A 17045-nucleotide genomic window follows, 5' to 3' on the forward strand; every position below is an offset into this window, starting at 1 on the left:
AACAATAACTTGAAATTTATTCAAGGTAACAGTAAAATGGCAGAATCTTTAGGAACAAAACCACTGTTTACATATAAAAAATCAGCTAACATAAAAAGTACATTAGAGGGATGAAACGGTATACCTTGGTGTTTAAACACAAAGGTGGGAACTTACAAGTGTGAACATTGTAAATGTTGCCGTTTTGTTATCATTAGTTTGTGCCTTACTTAAGGCATTAAATAGGACCATCACAGCAAGACAAATATGCAATTGTAATTCCTGTGGTGTGGTTTATTTAGTATGCTGCTCTACATGTTCCTGTTTCTATAATGGAAAAACTGTCAGGAAGTCTTGTATGTAAAGCCATGGAAATGATCGAACTAGTCTTATGCGTAAAGACATGGAAAGAATTATCAAGGAAATGATCAGCAGTGATATAGTAAATATCCAGACAATGGACCCAACCCAGTTTGGTTTTGTCAAAGGCGGATCATGCCTACTCACCCTGGTGGACTTATCTGAGAAGGTCACCAAAGCAGTGGATGAGGGCAGAATGATGTACACTGCTTACCTTGACCTGGCCAAGGCATTTGACACAGTACCCCACACTGGCATTGTTGACAAGCTCAAGAGTTTAGATAGAAACTCGTGTGTCACCTGATGGATAGCCAGCTGGCTCACAGACAGGACCCAGGAAGTTAGAATTGGGGAGGCCATCTCTACAAAGAGGCCAGTCACAAGTAAAGTCCATCAGGGATCAATCACTGGACCGCTTCTTTTTGGTATTTACTTCTCTAAAGTCAAGGCTAATGTCAGTGGTCTTTGGCTGATTAAATTTGCAGATGATTGGAAATAAAGAGCTGTCATTAAATCCCACACTGACACAAATGTTCTCCAGGAGTGGCTGACCCAGACAAACAACTGGTGTCAGAGCCATGGACTAAAACTAAATGTCAAGAAATGCATAATAGTATCCTTCTGGAAGTCACCCACCCCTGGAAAATATCATATTGACAACACAGCCCTTAGAGTTGGCTCAGTAGTCAAGGACTTGGGGACATACAGTAATCTAGCCTTTGACCATCACATGTCTATAGTAGTGAGGAAATCATTCTATGTTCCACAACTTACAAACAAAGGTATGACATCTAATTCCAAGGAAGTCCTTGTTCCACTGTATTTAACATTCATCAGACCTATACCTAGCCAGGCATATCCAACAGTTGGAATGTCTACAGAGTTTCCTCACTAAAAGAATACAGGATACAGGACTTAAGTAAAATGTCCTATGCAGACCGCCTCAAGGCTCTATCCATGTATTCTGTCTCCTACAGGCTTTTGAGGGGAGATCTATGCCTGACCTGCAGGGCATTGTCAGACTCCACTCTGATGGACCTCCTGCATATCCACAAAACAGCACCAAAATTATCCATTCTGAAGACTTTAACCATGCCTGTGATATAAACAGGACCTGCTGGAGAGACAGATATGTATCCCAGAGAAGCAGAGTTCCTCCCTAACCCAATTCAAGTGCAACTTGGATAATTGGATGGGGAACAGGAACTTTATCCCTGGTTTGGCACTTCTGTCCCTAATGGACACAGAGAACCTGTGAATGGTACATCTCCAGGCCCTAGCTTGTAAATGTTTAATTTCCCAAACCCCCTTCTTACAGTTATAAAGGGTATCAGAACTTGATGGAGATTTGGGATGCATGACTAGGCTTAAAAAGGCTCTTGTGGGAGTTAGCCTAGTAAATAACTATGAACCTGTAAGAGAACCTATGGAACATACTCTAGCTATCAGGAAGAAAGATGAAAATAATGCCTCAACTAAACACTATTTATAATGTCAGGATTTTAGAAAATTTTAATTTTTTTTGTTCTTGACAGTGTAAATGTGAGCAGTTTAAGTGGTAATCATAATGTACTACAATGTAAAGAAGCTGAATGGCAAATTCGGCTAGGTACCGATAAAAGACCAGAACTGAATGAGTTTATAAACTTAAAATGTTTTTATTAACACAGAAATATGAGACAAAGTTTCAGCATGGAAGGGTAAATGATGTTGAGATAAAAGGTTTTTACACACAAAATTTTAAGTATGTAAGGAGTTATGGTTATCGTAGTGTAGTGATAATCACATCTGCCTAACACACAGAAGGTCCTGGGTTCGATCCAGGATTGTTTCTTTGAGAGCTTTTTTCATTGACTGTTTTTCATTGATGAAATGTTTCATATCTATAAGTTCTAGTAAACATGTGACCATGGGAATTGATTTTATTTATAGGTTAAATGTGATTGGATGTAGTTGTCATGAGATTTTATAAGCATTGCTTTTTAAAGTGGTGAAGTGAAATGTTCAGCCATTTTAATCACTGTTTCTGAAGAAATTTTGTTAAAAGTAAAAGGATGAAAGTGCTAAAAGTACATCTCTATTTGTGATTGTCATTTCAATATTTCATTGTGGATCACAAGCAGGAGACATTATCAGGAAGTGAAAAAAAGCTTTTTGATGAACTCCACCAAGTGAACATTTTCTGCTTTAATTATCACTGCTAGAAGAAGTTAGTGAGATTATGGCATTTTCTATAGATAAGGTCAAAAGAGATAGCTGTTGGGGTGTCAGGCTTAAGTCACCTTCTCAGTATTGTGTAGAAAGTGGGGGCATAACCTCTGGAGTGTCAGACTAGGGTGATCGCTTTCATATTCAGAAAAGGAAGATGGGGATGTGTTTTGCAGCTACTTCTCAACTAGGTTAGGGGAAGCCTGTGCTGGGGTGGGAGAATGCAGACGGTGCCTTGTAGTTGAATAGAACAGATTCTCTCCTGGCAGTGGATCAACTCTTTGCCCTCGGATGGGTTGTGGGAGTTTACCAGTATGCTGTACACTGCTTTATGGACCCGGAGAAGGCTTACAGTTGCTACACTAGAATGTCCTGTGTGAAGTGCTGTGACCACTATTACTTGCCGTTTGGTCACTGTGCTTGTGGAACAAGGGTGTGTCTTCATTGTGACCATCATGTTGAATGCATTTGTAATGCGAAAAGTCATTCAGGAATGCCTTTGTTTAGCTGGTCCAAGGACTATATTAGGAAAGACCAAGATGTGACAGTACATAGCATTATGGCCAACAGAGGCCTAGATTTCACATAGAAGTTTAGGTTAAGTATTAATCAGTAAATGTTTAAACAGAAAATAATAAGTACATGGATGCAGTATTTATACACTTGAGGTAAGAGTCGGCTGCATCTGTAAGAAGTTATCTTCAACACAAAAATGCAGACACCCTATTATAATGCCAAGACTTGTAAGTGTGAGCCATGGAATTATGAAAAAGTACAGAAATGCAAGAAAACAGTGAATGCCAAACATCCATAGCCCTCTATTGTACAGATTTTTGCAGAATGTCCAGATTTTTGGGTCACATAAATAATGTTTCAAACTTCATGTCCTTCAGAAAATGCATGCTAAAACAAATCCCGTTATTGTAATACCTTTCTAGGTTTATATTAGCAATATTTGAAATTTGCCCCTATTGTTGAGCCTTTGTTCCCCCATTATTTTAGGCTTTGTCTAGATTTTTTTGTGCTAAGAGTTTGAGAGGTATTCGGACATCTGCTCTACTCCTTTAAAGGTTGTGGGTGGGAATGTTAAGCCTCCCCCCACTCTTGAACTTTGTGTGTGTCTGCATAATAGTGTGTGTGTGTGTGTGTGTGTGTGTGTGTGTGTGTCTATAGTTATAGATCCAGAATTACCAACTCCGAGATCACCATATTTCAGAAAAAGGCGTTATCTGTGAAATGTCATTCTTGGACTTGATAATATTTGGTTTATGTAAGTCTCAGTTTTCACTCATTCCGTCTTGCTATTTTGGGATTTACACTAACGAGTCTCTGAATATCAAACTGTTAACCCAGAATTACATCTACTCTTAACCTTTTTTCAAATCTCAAATAACATTGTAGAGATGTCGCTGAGTATATTTGCTTTATGCAAATTTTAAAAAAGTATGTTATAGTCATTTCATAGAAATCGTAGCCAAGGGCATGACTGGGTATGTGCCATGCACTCTTTATAAGCTTGCCAGCTTATCTAGCTATCTCTGTCTTTCTGTTATATAATGCTGTCTTGGAGATTTTGGGTTTGATTTGTCTGCCAGAATACCTTCGCTCAGTAGAGTATTTTTTTAATGGAAGACAGAGTGTTTAGTAGAATTAACAGTACTGAAAAGGTATGCTGTCCAGAAACATACATTGTCTGGGTTGGGAAAGGGGTACACTATGCTTGGGGGGGCTACATTCTGTAAGTTGGTGTACTCTGTAGTTGATAGATCTGTGCATAATTCTAGAATTCTGTGCTACTTACAGTGTTAGAAAAGACAGTCTAAATGTAGTTACGGTCTGCAAGTGTGTGTATGATTCAGTCTTATGTAAGTAATGTATCACTTTTTACTACTTGTACACTTTGTGCTACTCCTTTAAATGTTATATGGTACTAATCAGATTCACCATAGCACAAATGTGCAGTTTACTATGTTAAATTCAGTACACAGTAAATTCACTTCTACCAGAAGGCTTGGGATGTAACCTCAAATGGCTCCTGGTCCTTCCCACCTACCCATTTAACAATTGTTAAATAAATAAAAGAAAGTTTTAGACATACTCTTAAGTGATGTTTAACTCCAAATTGATACAGATGTTGCATCAGTCTTATGCACCCTGCCTTTTAAAATATGCATGGCCATATTTTACTGGAACAGGTCAAGCACATTGTTTGGGCTATCAGGGATGATCTTGTGTTATTGGAAGTGTAACAGAATATGTAGTAATTTATTACTGGTAGGTATTTAATTTGTTCATTCATTTTCTTATTGTTCTAGTGATTTATGGGGCACCCCCACCAACAACCTCTCTGTTGAACATCTTGGTGTACTGCCTGCTTCCTATCGCCGGCCTTTCGATGGCCATCTTATTAGCTTTCTGGATGTATCGCCACCGTAAGCCTCCATATGGACATGTTGATCTTCATGAGGTACGTAGCAGCACTTAAGATTGATGTGTTTTTTGTAATGACTATATCATCCCTAAACATTTGCCAGTTTTATTTTTAAAACATAATCTGATGTTGTAAATCTTTGTTCATACATTACAGATAGGACCTCGGTTCCGTCCTCTGAATCGATACAGCAGATGTTCTTCATGTTTCACTGTTGCAGTCATCACATTTGGGTTATCTGCTTGAGTAGCCCTCAGTCGGCCTGATTATCAAAGTCTTGGGTCCTACGTCAGTTGCTGTCTCATCTTCTGTGACGTCAGGTAGTCAGGGGTATAAAGCATGCAGCCGACACCATTACATCAGTCTTTCTTGCCGTGTGGTGCCTGAAGCAGAAGCAATTCACAAGTGCCGGTCAGCCGACTCCTGAAATTTTCGTTTTTGAGTTTCAGAACTGAAGTCTTCAACTAAAGCTAAGTACCCCCATTGGGGAAAATTTTTCTTGCTCTAAACTGATGTCAGTAAAAGTCAATAATTGTATTTCTTGTGGAAAGCAAATACCTCATAAAGATGTTCATTCGTACTGTATTCCTTGCCTAGGCAGTGACCACAACGTACCTCGCTGTATGTTTTGTGCCTTATTTAAACCATGAACTATTTGTCGTCGGTACATTTTCGCTTCTAAGTATTTTGGTACTCGGTTCAATTATCCAGATATGTCTTTGGTAAGTGACCCGTTTACCAACATTCCGAAAAAACAGAAAGATAAAGACAGAGACAGACCGCCTAGGTCCAAAGCTGCTGACGACGCGTCTCCTAAGCTAGTCGCCAGTTCGCCGGTACTCATTGAGGTGCTTTCGCAGCCCCTGATACCCACTACTTCAGATTTGTAGGCCTCTACTGAGACCCATTTGGAGTCCAGTATGCTGCGAGATGCTTCAGCTGTGGAACCTGCGGATGTCTCTACCTTGGATGGGTCAGGAGCCGCTGTTCAGGCATTGGCTTCTGAGGGTGTATTCAGGCCTATTGACTTGCATATTAAACCGATGCCATTTTCTTCTTCTTCTGGGCCTAAAACTCGAACCATGCCTAGGAAACTGACACCCAGACCACATGGTCAGGTCTCTATGCCTATAAAACAAATTATAAGATTGGCTGAAGACCTTATTACTTTAATCAGGGGAAGGCTGAAGACCTTATTACTTTAATCAGGGGAAGCCAGCCTTCCCCCTCTAAGAAACCTAGGACTGAATTTGTTTATGATACTTCTCACCAGAATTCTGAAATTTCTGTCTCTTCTGATGACCAGGATTTACCCTCATCTACCAATGAGGATTCTGATGCAGAGGACTCTATTCCCTCTGCTTCTCCCCCAGAGGATTTTTCTTTTGGTGAAACCTTGCATACTCTTAGGGAGCATTTTCACCGGGACAGCCAGGATTACTCTGATTCTAAAAAGAGGCTTACATATTTCTTACTCTTGCCCCAACACAGGCCTTTAGCTATCCCTCCTGTGCTGGACATTGTTGACGATGCCTTTTCAGAATCTAGCTTGGCCCCTGACTCTCTACCTCTTGCTCCCAGAAAACCTGATGGATATTACAGGGTTCCTGATTCTCTCAAGTTCCTTTTTAAAAATCCTACTGCGGATCCTGAGACCATTTCACAGGGATCCAAGGACATTAAGGCTACTACTGCCAAAAATCCTACCCCCTCTGATAGAGATTCCAAGGTCCTGAATAGATGGGGTAAGAAGGTATATACCTCTGCAACTTTGGCCATCAGGGCCTTAAATTGCCAGTTTCATATGTTAAAGTATCACCAGCATATTGTTGGATTGCTTAAACAGAAAATGATGTTGATTCCTGATTGTGCTGAAAATAAGGGTTTGCAGGATTAAATGCATTCTGCTGAGCAGGTTGGAAAACATACTTTGCAATGTGGTTTTGATTCACTAGAGGCATCTTGCAGGGCGGCTGTCACCGTGTCTGTACTTAGAAGGCATGCTTGGCTTCAGGAGCAGTCTTTGCCAGATCATGTTAAAACTAAATTGCTGGATGCACCCTTAAATCAGGACCACAAAAAAAAGATGGAGGAAAAAACTAAATCTATGCAAACTGTTAAAGATTTCTTACAAGTGCAGTCTCCCAGATTTAGTAGGCATTGGCCCTCAAAAAATTGGTCCCTTCCTGCCTCTTCCAGGCCTTCTCAGTTCAAACCCAGAACCAGCAGAACACCCAGGCTTCAGTCCCAGGGTACGCACAAGACTAAGCAGTGGGGGCTCCCACTTCCAAATCAGGGAGTAGTAAGACTCCCCCCTCTGGTAAGCTGTCTCAATGACTTAACTTTAAAACTTCCAAGCACTTCTCAACTGACTGCCCCTTTAGGGGGAAAGATTGCTCTGCAAGCAAAAAACTGGGAACTCATTACCCAAGACAAATGGGTTTTAAACATAGTTTCCCAAGGATACAGATTTCACTTCCACATGTTACCAACCCCAAACAGATCTACCCCCAAATCAGTGGGCAGTGGCTCAAAAGCCAGTACTGTCTCTCTTAAGATTAAATGCTATTCAGACTGTACCAGAAGAGGAAAAGGGACAAGGTTTCTACTCAAAACTTTTCCTGGTACCCAGAAAAGATGACTCATGGCATCCTGTCCTGGACCTGTCTATCCTAAACACCTTTTTGGTGATTCCAAAATTCAAGATGCTAACTCTTCACCAGTTGCTTCCCATGATAGGCAAAGATGCCTGGTTGGCAACACTGGATTTAAAGGATGGCTACCTGCACATCCCAATCAGGGAATCTTGCAGAAAATATACACTTCAAAGCAGGCTGCATGCAATATCAGTTCTCTGCACTGCCCTTTGGCTTATCTACTGCACCCAGGGTATTCACAAAGTGCCTAGCTCCAGTCATTGCATTTTGCAGGCAAAGAAATATTCAAATATACCCATACCTGGACAATTGTCTAATTCAGGCAGAAAGCCAGGACATACTTCTGAATCATCTGGCATTTGTACAAAAGGTATTAACTTGTCTGGGGTACACCATAAACGAAAAGAAATCACATCTGGTACCCTGTCAACAAATTATATTCCTGTGAGCAAGCTTGAACACAACTTCCCAGATGGCTTTCCTCATGCCAGAGAAACAAATTCATTTGACAACTTACTTCAAACTAGTGGCCACAAAAACCCTGCTATCTGCAAGGCAAATACTACAAGCCTTGGGATTCATGGCCTCCTGCATTCTTCTAATTCCATATGCAAGACTGCATATGAGGAAACTACAGTGGTATCTAAAAAGCCTATGGTGTCAACATTCTCAGGATCTAGAAGCAATGATTTCTATCATACCTTGACTACGGTTAGAGTTTCTTTGGTAGGCAGAGGCCTGCCACCAAAACAAGGGACTAGTATTCACTCAACCCCCTGCTGCCCAAACCCTAACAACAGACGCATCAGACTATGCATGGGGGGGCTCACCTGGCAGGGAAGTGCATTCAGGGCAAATGGAACCCAAGTAAAATGCGCTTGTATATCAATCAAAAAGAAATGTTAGCTGTACAGAGTGCCTCTGACAGCCTTCAAGAACCACATTCTTCCAGGACAATTAATGGTAAAGATGGAGAGCACCGCTTGTGGTACATAGACAAGCAGGGGGTATCCATTCTTGCCCCCTCTGCAGACTAGCCATGGCTCTGTGGAACACAGCCTTGAGCTGTCAAGTGTATCTACAGGCTAAATTCCTGCCAAGAAAACTAAACACACTGGCAGATGAACTAAGCAGAAATCTCATGGACCCACACGAGTGGAAATTGGAACCAAAGATTTTCAATATGTTGATGAACAAATGGGGGATCCCATATATAGACCTTTTTGCCTCCCCCCAGAACTATCAATTGGACAAATTCTGCACAAGGACTCCCCACAAACAAGCTTGGAAATTGGATGCTGTGTCCTTCAGCTGGAAAAAATCTATCAGTTTATGCCTTTCCTCCTCTGCCTCTCTTCTCCAAGGTACTACTAAAGATCAAACAGGACAAACCAAGGATGGTACTGATTGCACCAGACTGGCCACGCCAACACTGGTACCCCCTCTTGCGCAGTGTGTCATGGCACCTACCTCAGACCCCTACCCTGCTGTCTCAGCAGGAGAGCCAGATTCTGCACCCCCAGCTTCAAACCCTAAACCTGCCAGCCTGGCTAATTACCTAATCTCTCTGTTACCATCCCTCAGTAAACAAGAGTTGGATAGAGGCAAGGAGGCCTAGTACTAGAAAATCTTATTCTGAAAAATGGAAAAGATTCTGTGCCTGGAACCAAACTCAAAGGATGGCCACAGCAGAGCCCAATTTACCTCAGATTCTTCAATACTTAACTGAGATGCCTCACAAGGGCCTTTCCTTTTCCTCCATCAAAATTCACACCTTAGCCATTTCAGCTCATTACAACACAGAACCACCCCTCTTTTTTCACCCACTGCTCAAGCAGTTCCTCAGAGGGGCCAAAAACTTAAGACCACCCAGGAGAGCCCCAACTCCAGCCTGGGACCTTAATTTTGTATTGGAAAAAACTCACTCTTCCTCCTTTTGAGCCAGCTGCAACTGCAGAGTTAAAATTCCTTTCTTGGAAAACAGCTTTCCTTTTAGCAATCACTTCAGCAAGAAGGGTATCTGAATTACAGGCCCTTATGGCAGGAAGCCTTTCATCTTCCATGCGGACAGGGTGTCCTTCAGGACCAATCCCTCTTTTATGCCCAAGGTGGTATCCAATGTGGCTCTTAATCAGTCCATTCATTTGCCAGCCTTCTTTTCTAATCCACAGAACAAAGGGGAACGGAGACTGCACTCCTTAGATGTGCACAGACAACTTAGATTTTACTTGGACAGGACTAAACCTCAAAGGAAATCTGAACAACTGCTGGTGGCATTTGCTGCAGGGGCAGAGAGGAAGGCTATTTCAAAGCAAACAATTTCTAAATGGATAGGTCATTTAAAAGTGCCTAGCTCCAATTATTGCATTTTGCAGGCAAAGAAATATTCAAATATACCCATACCTGGGCGATTGTCTAATTCAGGCAGAAAGCCAGGGCATACTTTTGAATCCTCTGGCCTTTGTACAAAGGGTTCTAACTGGTCTGGGGTACACCATAAACGAAAAGGAATCGCACCTGGTACCCTTGTCAACAAATGATATTCCTGGGAGCAAGCTTGAATACAACTTCCCAGATGGCTTACCTCACGCCAGAGAAACAAATTCATGTGACAACCTACTTCAAACAAGTGGCCACAAAAACCCTGCTATCTGCAAGACAAATACTGCAAGCCTTGGGGTTGATGGCCTCCTGCATTCTTCTAATTCCATATGCAAGACTGCATTTGAGGAAACTACAGTGGTATCTAAAAAGCCTATGGTGTCAACATTCTCAAGACCTAGAAACAATGATTCCTATCATACCTTGCCTGTGCCTAGAGTTCCTTTGGTGGGCAGAGGCCTGCCACCAAAACAAGGGACTACCTTTCACATCACCTCCTGCCGCCCAAACCCTAACAACAGATGCATCAGACTATGCATGGGGGGGCTCACCTGGCAGGGAAGTGCATTCAGGGCAAATGGAACCCAAGTCAAATGTACATGCATATCAATCAAAAAGAAATGTTAGCTGTACAGAATGCTCTGACAGCCTTCAAGGACCACATTCTTCCAGGACATCTAATGGTGAAGACTGACAACACCATTGTTATGTGGTACATAAACAAGCAGGTGGGTACACATTCTAACCCCCTCTGCAGACTAGCCATGGCATTGTGGAACACAGCCTTGAGCTACCAAGTGCACCTACAAGCTCAATTTCGGCCAGGAAAATTAAATACACTGGCAGATGGACTAAGCAGAAACCTCATGGACCCACACGAGTGGAAACTGGAACCAAGGACTTTCAACATGTTGACAAGCAAATGGGGGTGCCCAGATATAGACCTGTTTGCCTCTCCCCAGAACTACCATTTGGACAAATTTTGCACAAGGACTCCCCACATACAAGCCTTGAAAGTGGATGCTCTGTCCTTCAACTGGAAAAACCTATCAGTCTATGCCTTCCCCCCTCTGCCTCTGCTCTCCAAAGAACTACTAAAAATCAAACAGGACAAACCACGGTTGATTTTGATTGCTCCAGACTGGCCACGCCAACATTGTTACCCCATCCTGCGCAGTGTGTCACGGTTATCTCCATGGCACCTGCCTCAGACTCCTTCCCTGCTATCCCAGTAGGAGAACCAGATTCTGCACCCTCAGCTTCTAACACTGATCCTTGCAGCCTGGCTAATTACTTAATCTCTCCTTTACCATCCCTCAGCAAACCTGTGATGGATATCATTTTAGAGGCAAGGAGGCCTAGTACTAGAAAATCTTATGCTGAAAAATAGAAAAGATTCTGTGCCTGGAACCAATCTCAAGGGATGAGCACAGCAGCACCCAATTTACCTTAGATTTTACAATACTTAACTGAGATGCTTCACAAGGGCCTGTCTTTTTCCTCCGTTAAAATCCACGCCGCAGCCATTTCAGCTCATTATAACACAGAACCTCCCCTCTTCTCTCATCCACTGCTCAAGCAGTTCCTCAGAGGGACCAGAAATTTAGAACACCCAGGAGAGCTCCGACCCCAGCCTTGGGACCTTAACTTTGTCTTGGAGAAACTCACTCTACCTCCTTTCGAGCCAGCTGCTACTGCAGACTTAAAATTTATTTCTTGGAAAACAGCTTTCCTTTTAGCAATCACTTCAGCTAGAAGGGTATCTGAATTACAGGCCCTTATGGCAGTGGAGCCTTTCTTCATCTTTCATGCGGACAGGGTGTCCCTCCAAACCAATCCTTCCTTCATGCCCAAGGTGGTATCCAGTGTGGCTCTTAATCAGTCCATTCATTTGCCAACCTTCTTTCCCAATCCACAGAATAAAGGGGAATGGATACTGCATTCCTTAGATCTGCACAGACAACTTAGATTCTGCTCGGACAGGACTAAACCTCCAAGGAAATCTGAACAACTGCTGGTGGCATTTGCTGCAGGGGCAGAGGGCAAGGCTATTTCAAAGCAAACCATTTCTAAATGGATAAGCCATTGCATTATTTTCTCTTATAAGCACCATGGAAAACCTATCCCCCAGGGGATCAGACCTCACACCACCAGGTCTGCATCTACCTCTACAGCCTTTCTCAGAGGCGTCCCTACCAGGGACATCCTAGAAGCTGCTACCTGGAGTTCTGTACATACTTTCACCAAGTATTATAATTTGCCAATTTTCTCTAAATACAGAGCTGGCTTGCAGGGCCATATAGCTGGCCCTAATGCTGTCTAAATTCTTCCTCCCAACCATAGCTTTGGGAATTTACCCAAATGTAATGACTGCAACAATGAAACATGAAGAACATAGTACAGTTGTGTACACTTAGCATAAATGTTGATGTTAGAGTGTATTCATTGTTGCAGTCCTGGTTACCCTCCCTCCAGCCCCCTAACTTCTTTTGGCTATACCTCTATTTTCCTTTACTATGCTTAAAAAGCCTTTTTGGTGTATTTGCTTTTTTGTTGGAGGTATATCATTGTACTTTTATATTTAATTGTTTCCCATTAGGGGGGCACCTGACATCTGAGGCATGAAAAACTGATGTAATGGCTCCGGCTGCATGTTTCATACCCCTGACGACCTGACAGCATGGAAGAAGGGACAGCACCCGACGCAGGACCCAAGACTTTGTTAATCAGGCCAACTGAGGGCTACCTGCTAGCAGATAACCCAAATGTAATGACTGCAACAGTGAATGCACTTGAACATCTACATTTATGGTAAGTGTACACAACTGTACTGTCTCGCTCTCCGCATGGGGATTACAATCAACAAATATAAATCTCAGATGTCCCCAATGAAAACACCAGAATTCATTGGAGCGGTCTTCGACACAACATCCTGTCAAGCTTCTCTCTCCCCCCCACAGGTTTTTGAAAATAAGACACCAAATTCAAGACCTTCTTCTTCGTTCATTTGTACCAGCGCGTCTTGTACTGCAACTCTTGGGCACCATGGCAGCTGCCATTACTTTAGTACCATTGGCGAGACTGCACATGAGAATCTTGCAGTGGCTCCTTTCTGCACAGTGGTCATTGTTAACCCACCCACTCTACCACATGATACACCTTACAAACCGTTGGAAGGAAGAAATGCTATGGTGGATGGAACCACAAAAGAATCTTTGGTGTCGACTGTTCTATCTTCCCCAACCAACGGCCACGGTGACCACGGACACTTCACTGTTAGGGTGGGGGGGGTCATTTTCAGGGAAAGACTGTCCAAGGCACCTGGACCCCCATCGATCCAACTTGCACATAAATGTCCTGGAACTGAGGGCAGTTCTCTTAGCGTTCCATGCATCCCTACCCTCGGGGACCATTGCAATTCCGTCCGACAGCATGTCAGTCGTCTGCTATATCAACAAGCAAGGCAGAACCAGATCTTACCCCCCTGTGTCGGGAAGCCATGAAGATTTGGCACTGGGTGATAGCTTCCAATCGCTTTGTTATAGTAATGCACATTCCCGGGAGTTCCAACCTTATTGCGGACAATCTGAGCAAGAACATCATGATCCCTCACGAGTGGTCCCTCAACCCTGTAATAGTAGATCGGATCTTCCAACATTGGGGCAAGCCTTGCTGTGACCTGTTCGCTTCCCCCCTGAACTACAAATGCAGGAGCTATTTTGCCTTTCTCCCCCCTAAGGGGGAACCACCGAGGGGCGCGGTAACCCACAATTGTCCCCCGGGTCTTCTGTATGCATTTCCCCTCATCCCAAAATTTCTCCAGAAAGCTCAGAGGTTGAAAAGCAAAGTGATCCTCATTGCTCCCTTCTGGCCATGTCAAGTCTGGTTCCCGTTTCTATGGCCTCATCTGATTCACAGTCCGTGGATTCCTGGATCATTCCCAAGACCTGTTATCCCATCCACGGGGATTGATTCATCCGAACCTGCACAGTCTCAAGCTCACAGCTTGGTTCCTCCACTTCCAATAATTGCCAGGCTGCCTGACATCCCATCTCCTGTTCGTGAAATTCTTCTGGCCTCACACAAACCTTCCACTAGAAAGGTTTATTCTAGTAAATGGACTAGGTTCTCTATTTGGGCCAAAGACCAGAACTTAGACCCTTTCTCTGGGCCTATTCATAATATTCTACAATACCTGACTACTCTTCTACATGCAGGAGCCTCAGCTTCAGTGATCACTGTACATGTAACAGCTATCACCAATTTTCATAATGGTCTTGATAATTCTTCAGTTATGTCACACCACCTATGTAAGACCTTTTTGAAGGGAGTTGTCTTTCGTCTTTTCCCAGTTAGTGGTCGCCACAGCGGAACTCCGGTCCGCTAATGATTGGCAGTAGATTTTCACGAACGCCATGGTGCCAGCTCGACGTTTAACCTTCAATGAAGGTATGCCCATTTACTCATGTCTTTCGAACGCCCACCCAACCACAGGGAGGACATGCAGACTCAACACAGAAGGCACTCCCCACACTCCAGCCGAGAATCAAACGGGAGAACCTCTTGCTGTGAGGCAACAATGCTACCGCTGCACCACGGCGGATACCTTTTTGAAGGGAGTATTACATGTTAAACCTCTGGTCAAGCCTCCCTTAGAACCCTGTGACTTGACTCTGGTGCTTCAGTCTCTCACAGGCTCTCCCTTCGAGCCCTTTGATTCATGTCATTTGAAATTTTTGTCATGGAAAACCATAATTATAGTAGCACTCACCTCAACAAGAAGAGTGTCTGAGCTGCAGGCCTTGAGTGTCAAGTCCTTACTTGATCTTCCACATGGATAGGGTGTCCCTTCATACTGATCCTTCTCTCTCTCCCAAGGTCATTTCTGACTTTTCCATTAACCAATCTATTGACCTGCCGGTTTTCTTCCCAAGGCATTCTAATAGAGGGGAGTACATTTTGCACACCCTTGATGTGCACCAACAGCTTTGTTGTTATTTGGACAGGACTAAATCTTTCAGGAAAACAGACCATTTGTTTGTGGCCTTTGCAGGACCCAGATTGGGTAAACCTGTTTCCAAAGTGACTTTATCCTCTTGGCTTAGAAACATCATTACCTTTATCTACCAACAGAATAAGCTACCCTTACCTTCCAGTATAAAGGCTCATTCTACCATATCTATGGCTACTTCTGTAGCTTTTTATTCCAGAGCCTGTATGGATATGTGCGCAGCAGCCACTTGGGCAAGACTTCATGCCTTCATATCTCATTACAAATCAGATTTAGCCTCCAGGGGACGACCATCTTTTGGTTCTATGGTGCTCAGGAATATCCTTCCTTAGGGCCACCCAGGACTCGAGTAGCTGGGGACTCGGTCCTATCTGTAATATGTGAACAAAGATTTACATAATCAGATAAAGAAGTTATGTCTTACCATAACGTTCCATCTGTGTTATAGATTCATTCATTACTTCCTGCCCTCCTTCCCCCTGCCTGGATTCCTGGTGGAATTTAGGAACTCCTGGTTAGGGTATTTGCTCAGACAGAGCCTCCCACCCTTTTTCCTATTACTACTTCTTTTACCTAGGATGGGCAAACTCGATCTGGAGCATCTAGGAGAGGGGCATTGTGCGTAGGGTCTTAGCTGAGAGTTTTTGGCTTGTGCGAGCTGGAAAATGGCCGTATTGGTACAGAGGACAGAACCGAGGTCCTAACTGTAATGAATGAACAAAGATCTACAACACAGATGGAATGTTATGGTAAGACATAACTTCTTTTTCATCATCCAGTAGTTCAGCCAGTATTCATTTGACAGAGAATCCATAGATCTAAAGTAGGATATTCATTTGTCTGCAACCTGTGGCATGGTTTTCCAGCTATGGATCCAAGCTCTCAGCTCCTCCCCTCACCCATAATGCCCTGCTCTCCCTCATGACCGGTATCTATAGCTCTAGCTTAGTTTTATATCTTATGTTAATTAAGAATTTTTTTTTTTTTTTTGTATTTTGTTGAAAGTTTAGGTATTCCTCTTTGATAGTTTACGCTGATGGCCACACTGTGTTGTAGCCTGGGGTTGAACACCTCACATCTGCCATTTGTTGGTTCAACCCCCAGGGCACTGAAGGAGCGGAGGTCCAAGCTTGTCTTGGCTCCCCTGGGAGCTCAACACACCTTTTTAAAACTATTGCTCCTTCTCCGACCCGCTATCCGGACCATCCCCCCCCCTGGGCCCGCCCAGCCCCCCCCTGCTGCTCCTATGGAACAAATTGCTGCTTGTAGTGACTCCCTCCACAGCCCCCCCAGAGGATGTCCGGACCTTTACCAGGGGGCGAAGGAAACCAGACACCGTGGCGGAATTCCCTCTGAGAGGCCAGATAGATCCTTAGCCCACCGTCCGACCGCACCCCCCTATCCTAGGAACCAAAAGGGTCAGAAAGAAGAAGATGTGGTTCGAGCAGCAGAGCAGTCCCAGCCTGGACAACCAGTCCTTCCGTGGCAGGGGAGGGAGGACAGGAGGCACTGGAGGCAGAGGGGCGTTCGACGGGCACCTAGCGGGCGCATGGGAGTCCCATACATCGGACCGCTGGGTTCTCCAAATCATATCTGGCAGAAATTGGCCATCTGCTAAAGAAAAGAGCATCCAGCCCCCCCCAGACCAGATCGGATCAGGGTTCTACTCCAGATTCTTTGAAAAATTTATGGTCACACTGCAATCTATTTCTCCCCTTCTGGGAGAAAATCACTGGATGTGCTCGAGACCTCAAGGGCCAGCGTACTACCACATCCAGGGGTGCAGGTCTTCCCTACCTGATAGGGGCCAGGCTAGACACAAAGGAGTTTACGAGCCTCCCTCACGCGGACAGTCCATGGCATCGGCTATAGCACTACAGAGGCGCCGCATTTTTTGTGCCCCCCCTCTCCCACGGTGACTGTTCTAGAGATGAGGAGTAGTGCTAGCTATGCTGTTAGCACTTTCTCTTCTTTTCACAATTGCGAATGATCCCAATCAACACATGTTGTTGTGTCT

General features: G+C 43.8%; 1 protein-coding gene across 1 annotated transcript in view; it reads left to right on the forward strand.

Annotated features, from left to right (window-relative positions):
* Nucleotides 1-17045, forward strand: part of ACVR2B (activin A receptor type 2B) — a 715604-nt gene that overhangs the window by 135436 nt on the left and 563123 nt on the right. Inside the window, exon 4 of the mRNA XM_044066229.1 lies at nucleotides 4863-5014. Within this exon, the coding sequence (XP_043922164.1) occupies nucleotides 4863-5014 (152 nt within the window). The remainder of the gene's footprint in view (nucleotides 1-4862; nucleotides 5015-17045) is intronic.

The sequence above is a fragment of the Protopterus annectens genome, chromosome 3.part1 (assembly GCF_019279795.1).
Source record: "Protopterus annectens isolate FY-2018-M chromosome 3.part1, PAN1.0, whole genome shotgun sequence".
Taxonomy (NCBI): domain Eukaryota; kingdom Metazoa; phylum Chordata; order Ceratodontiformes; family Protopteridae; genus Protopterus; species Protopterus annectens.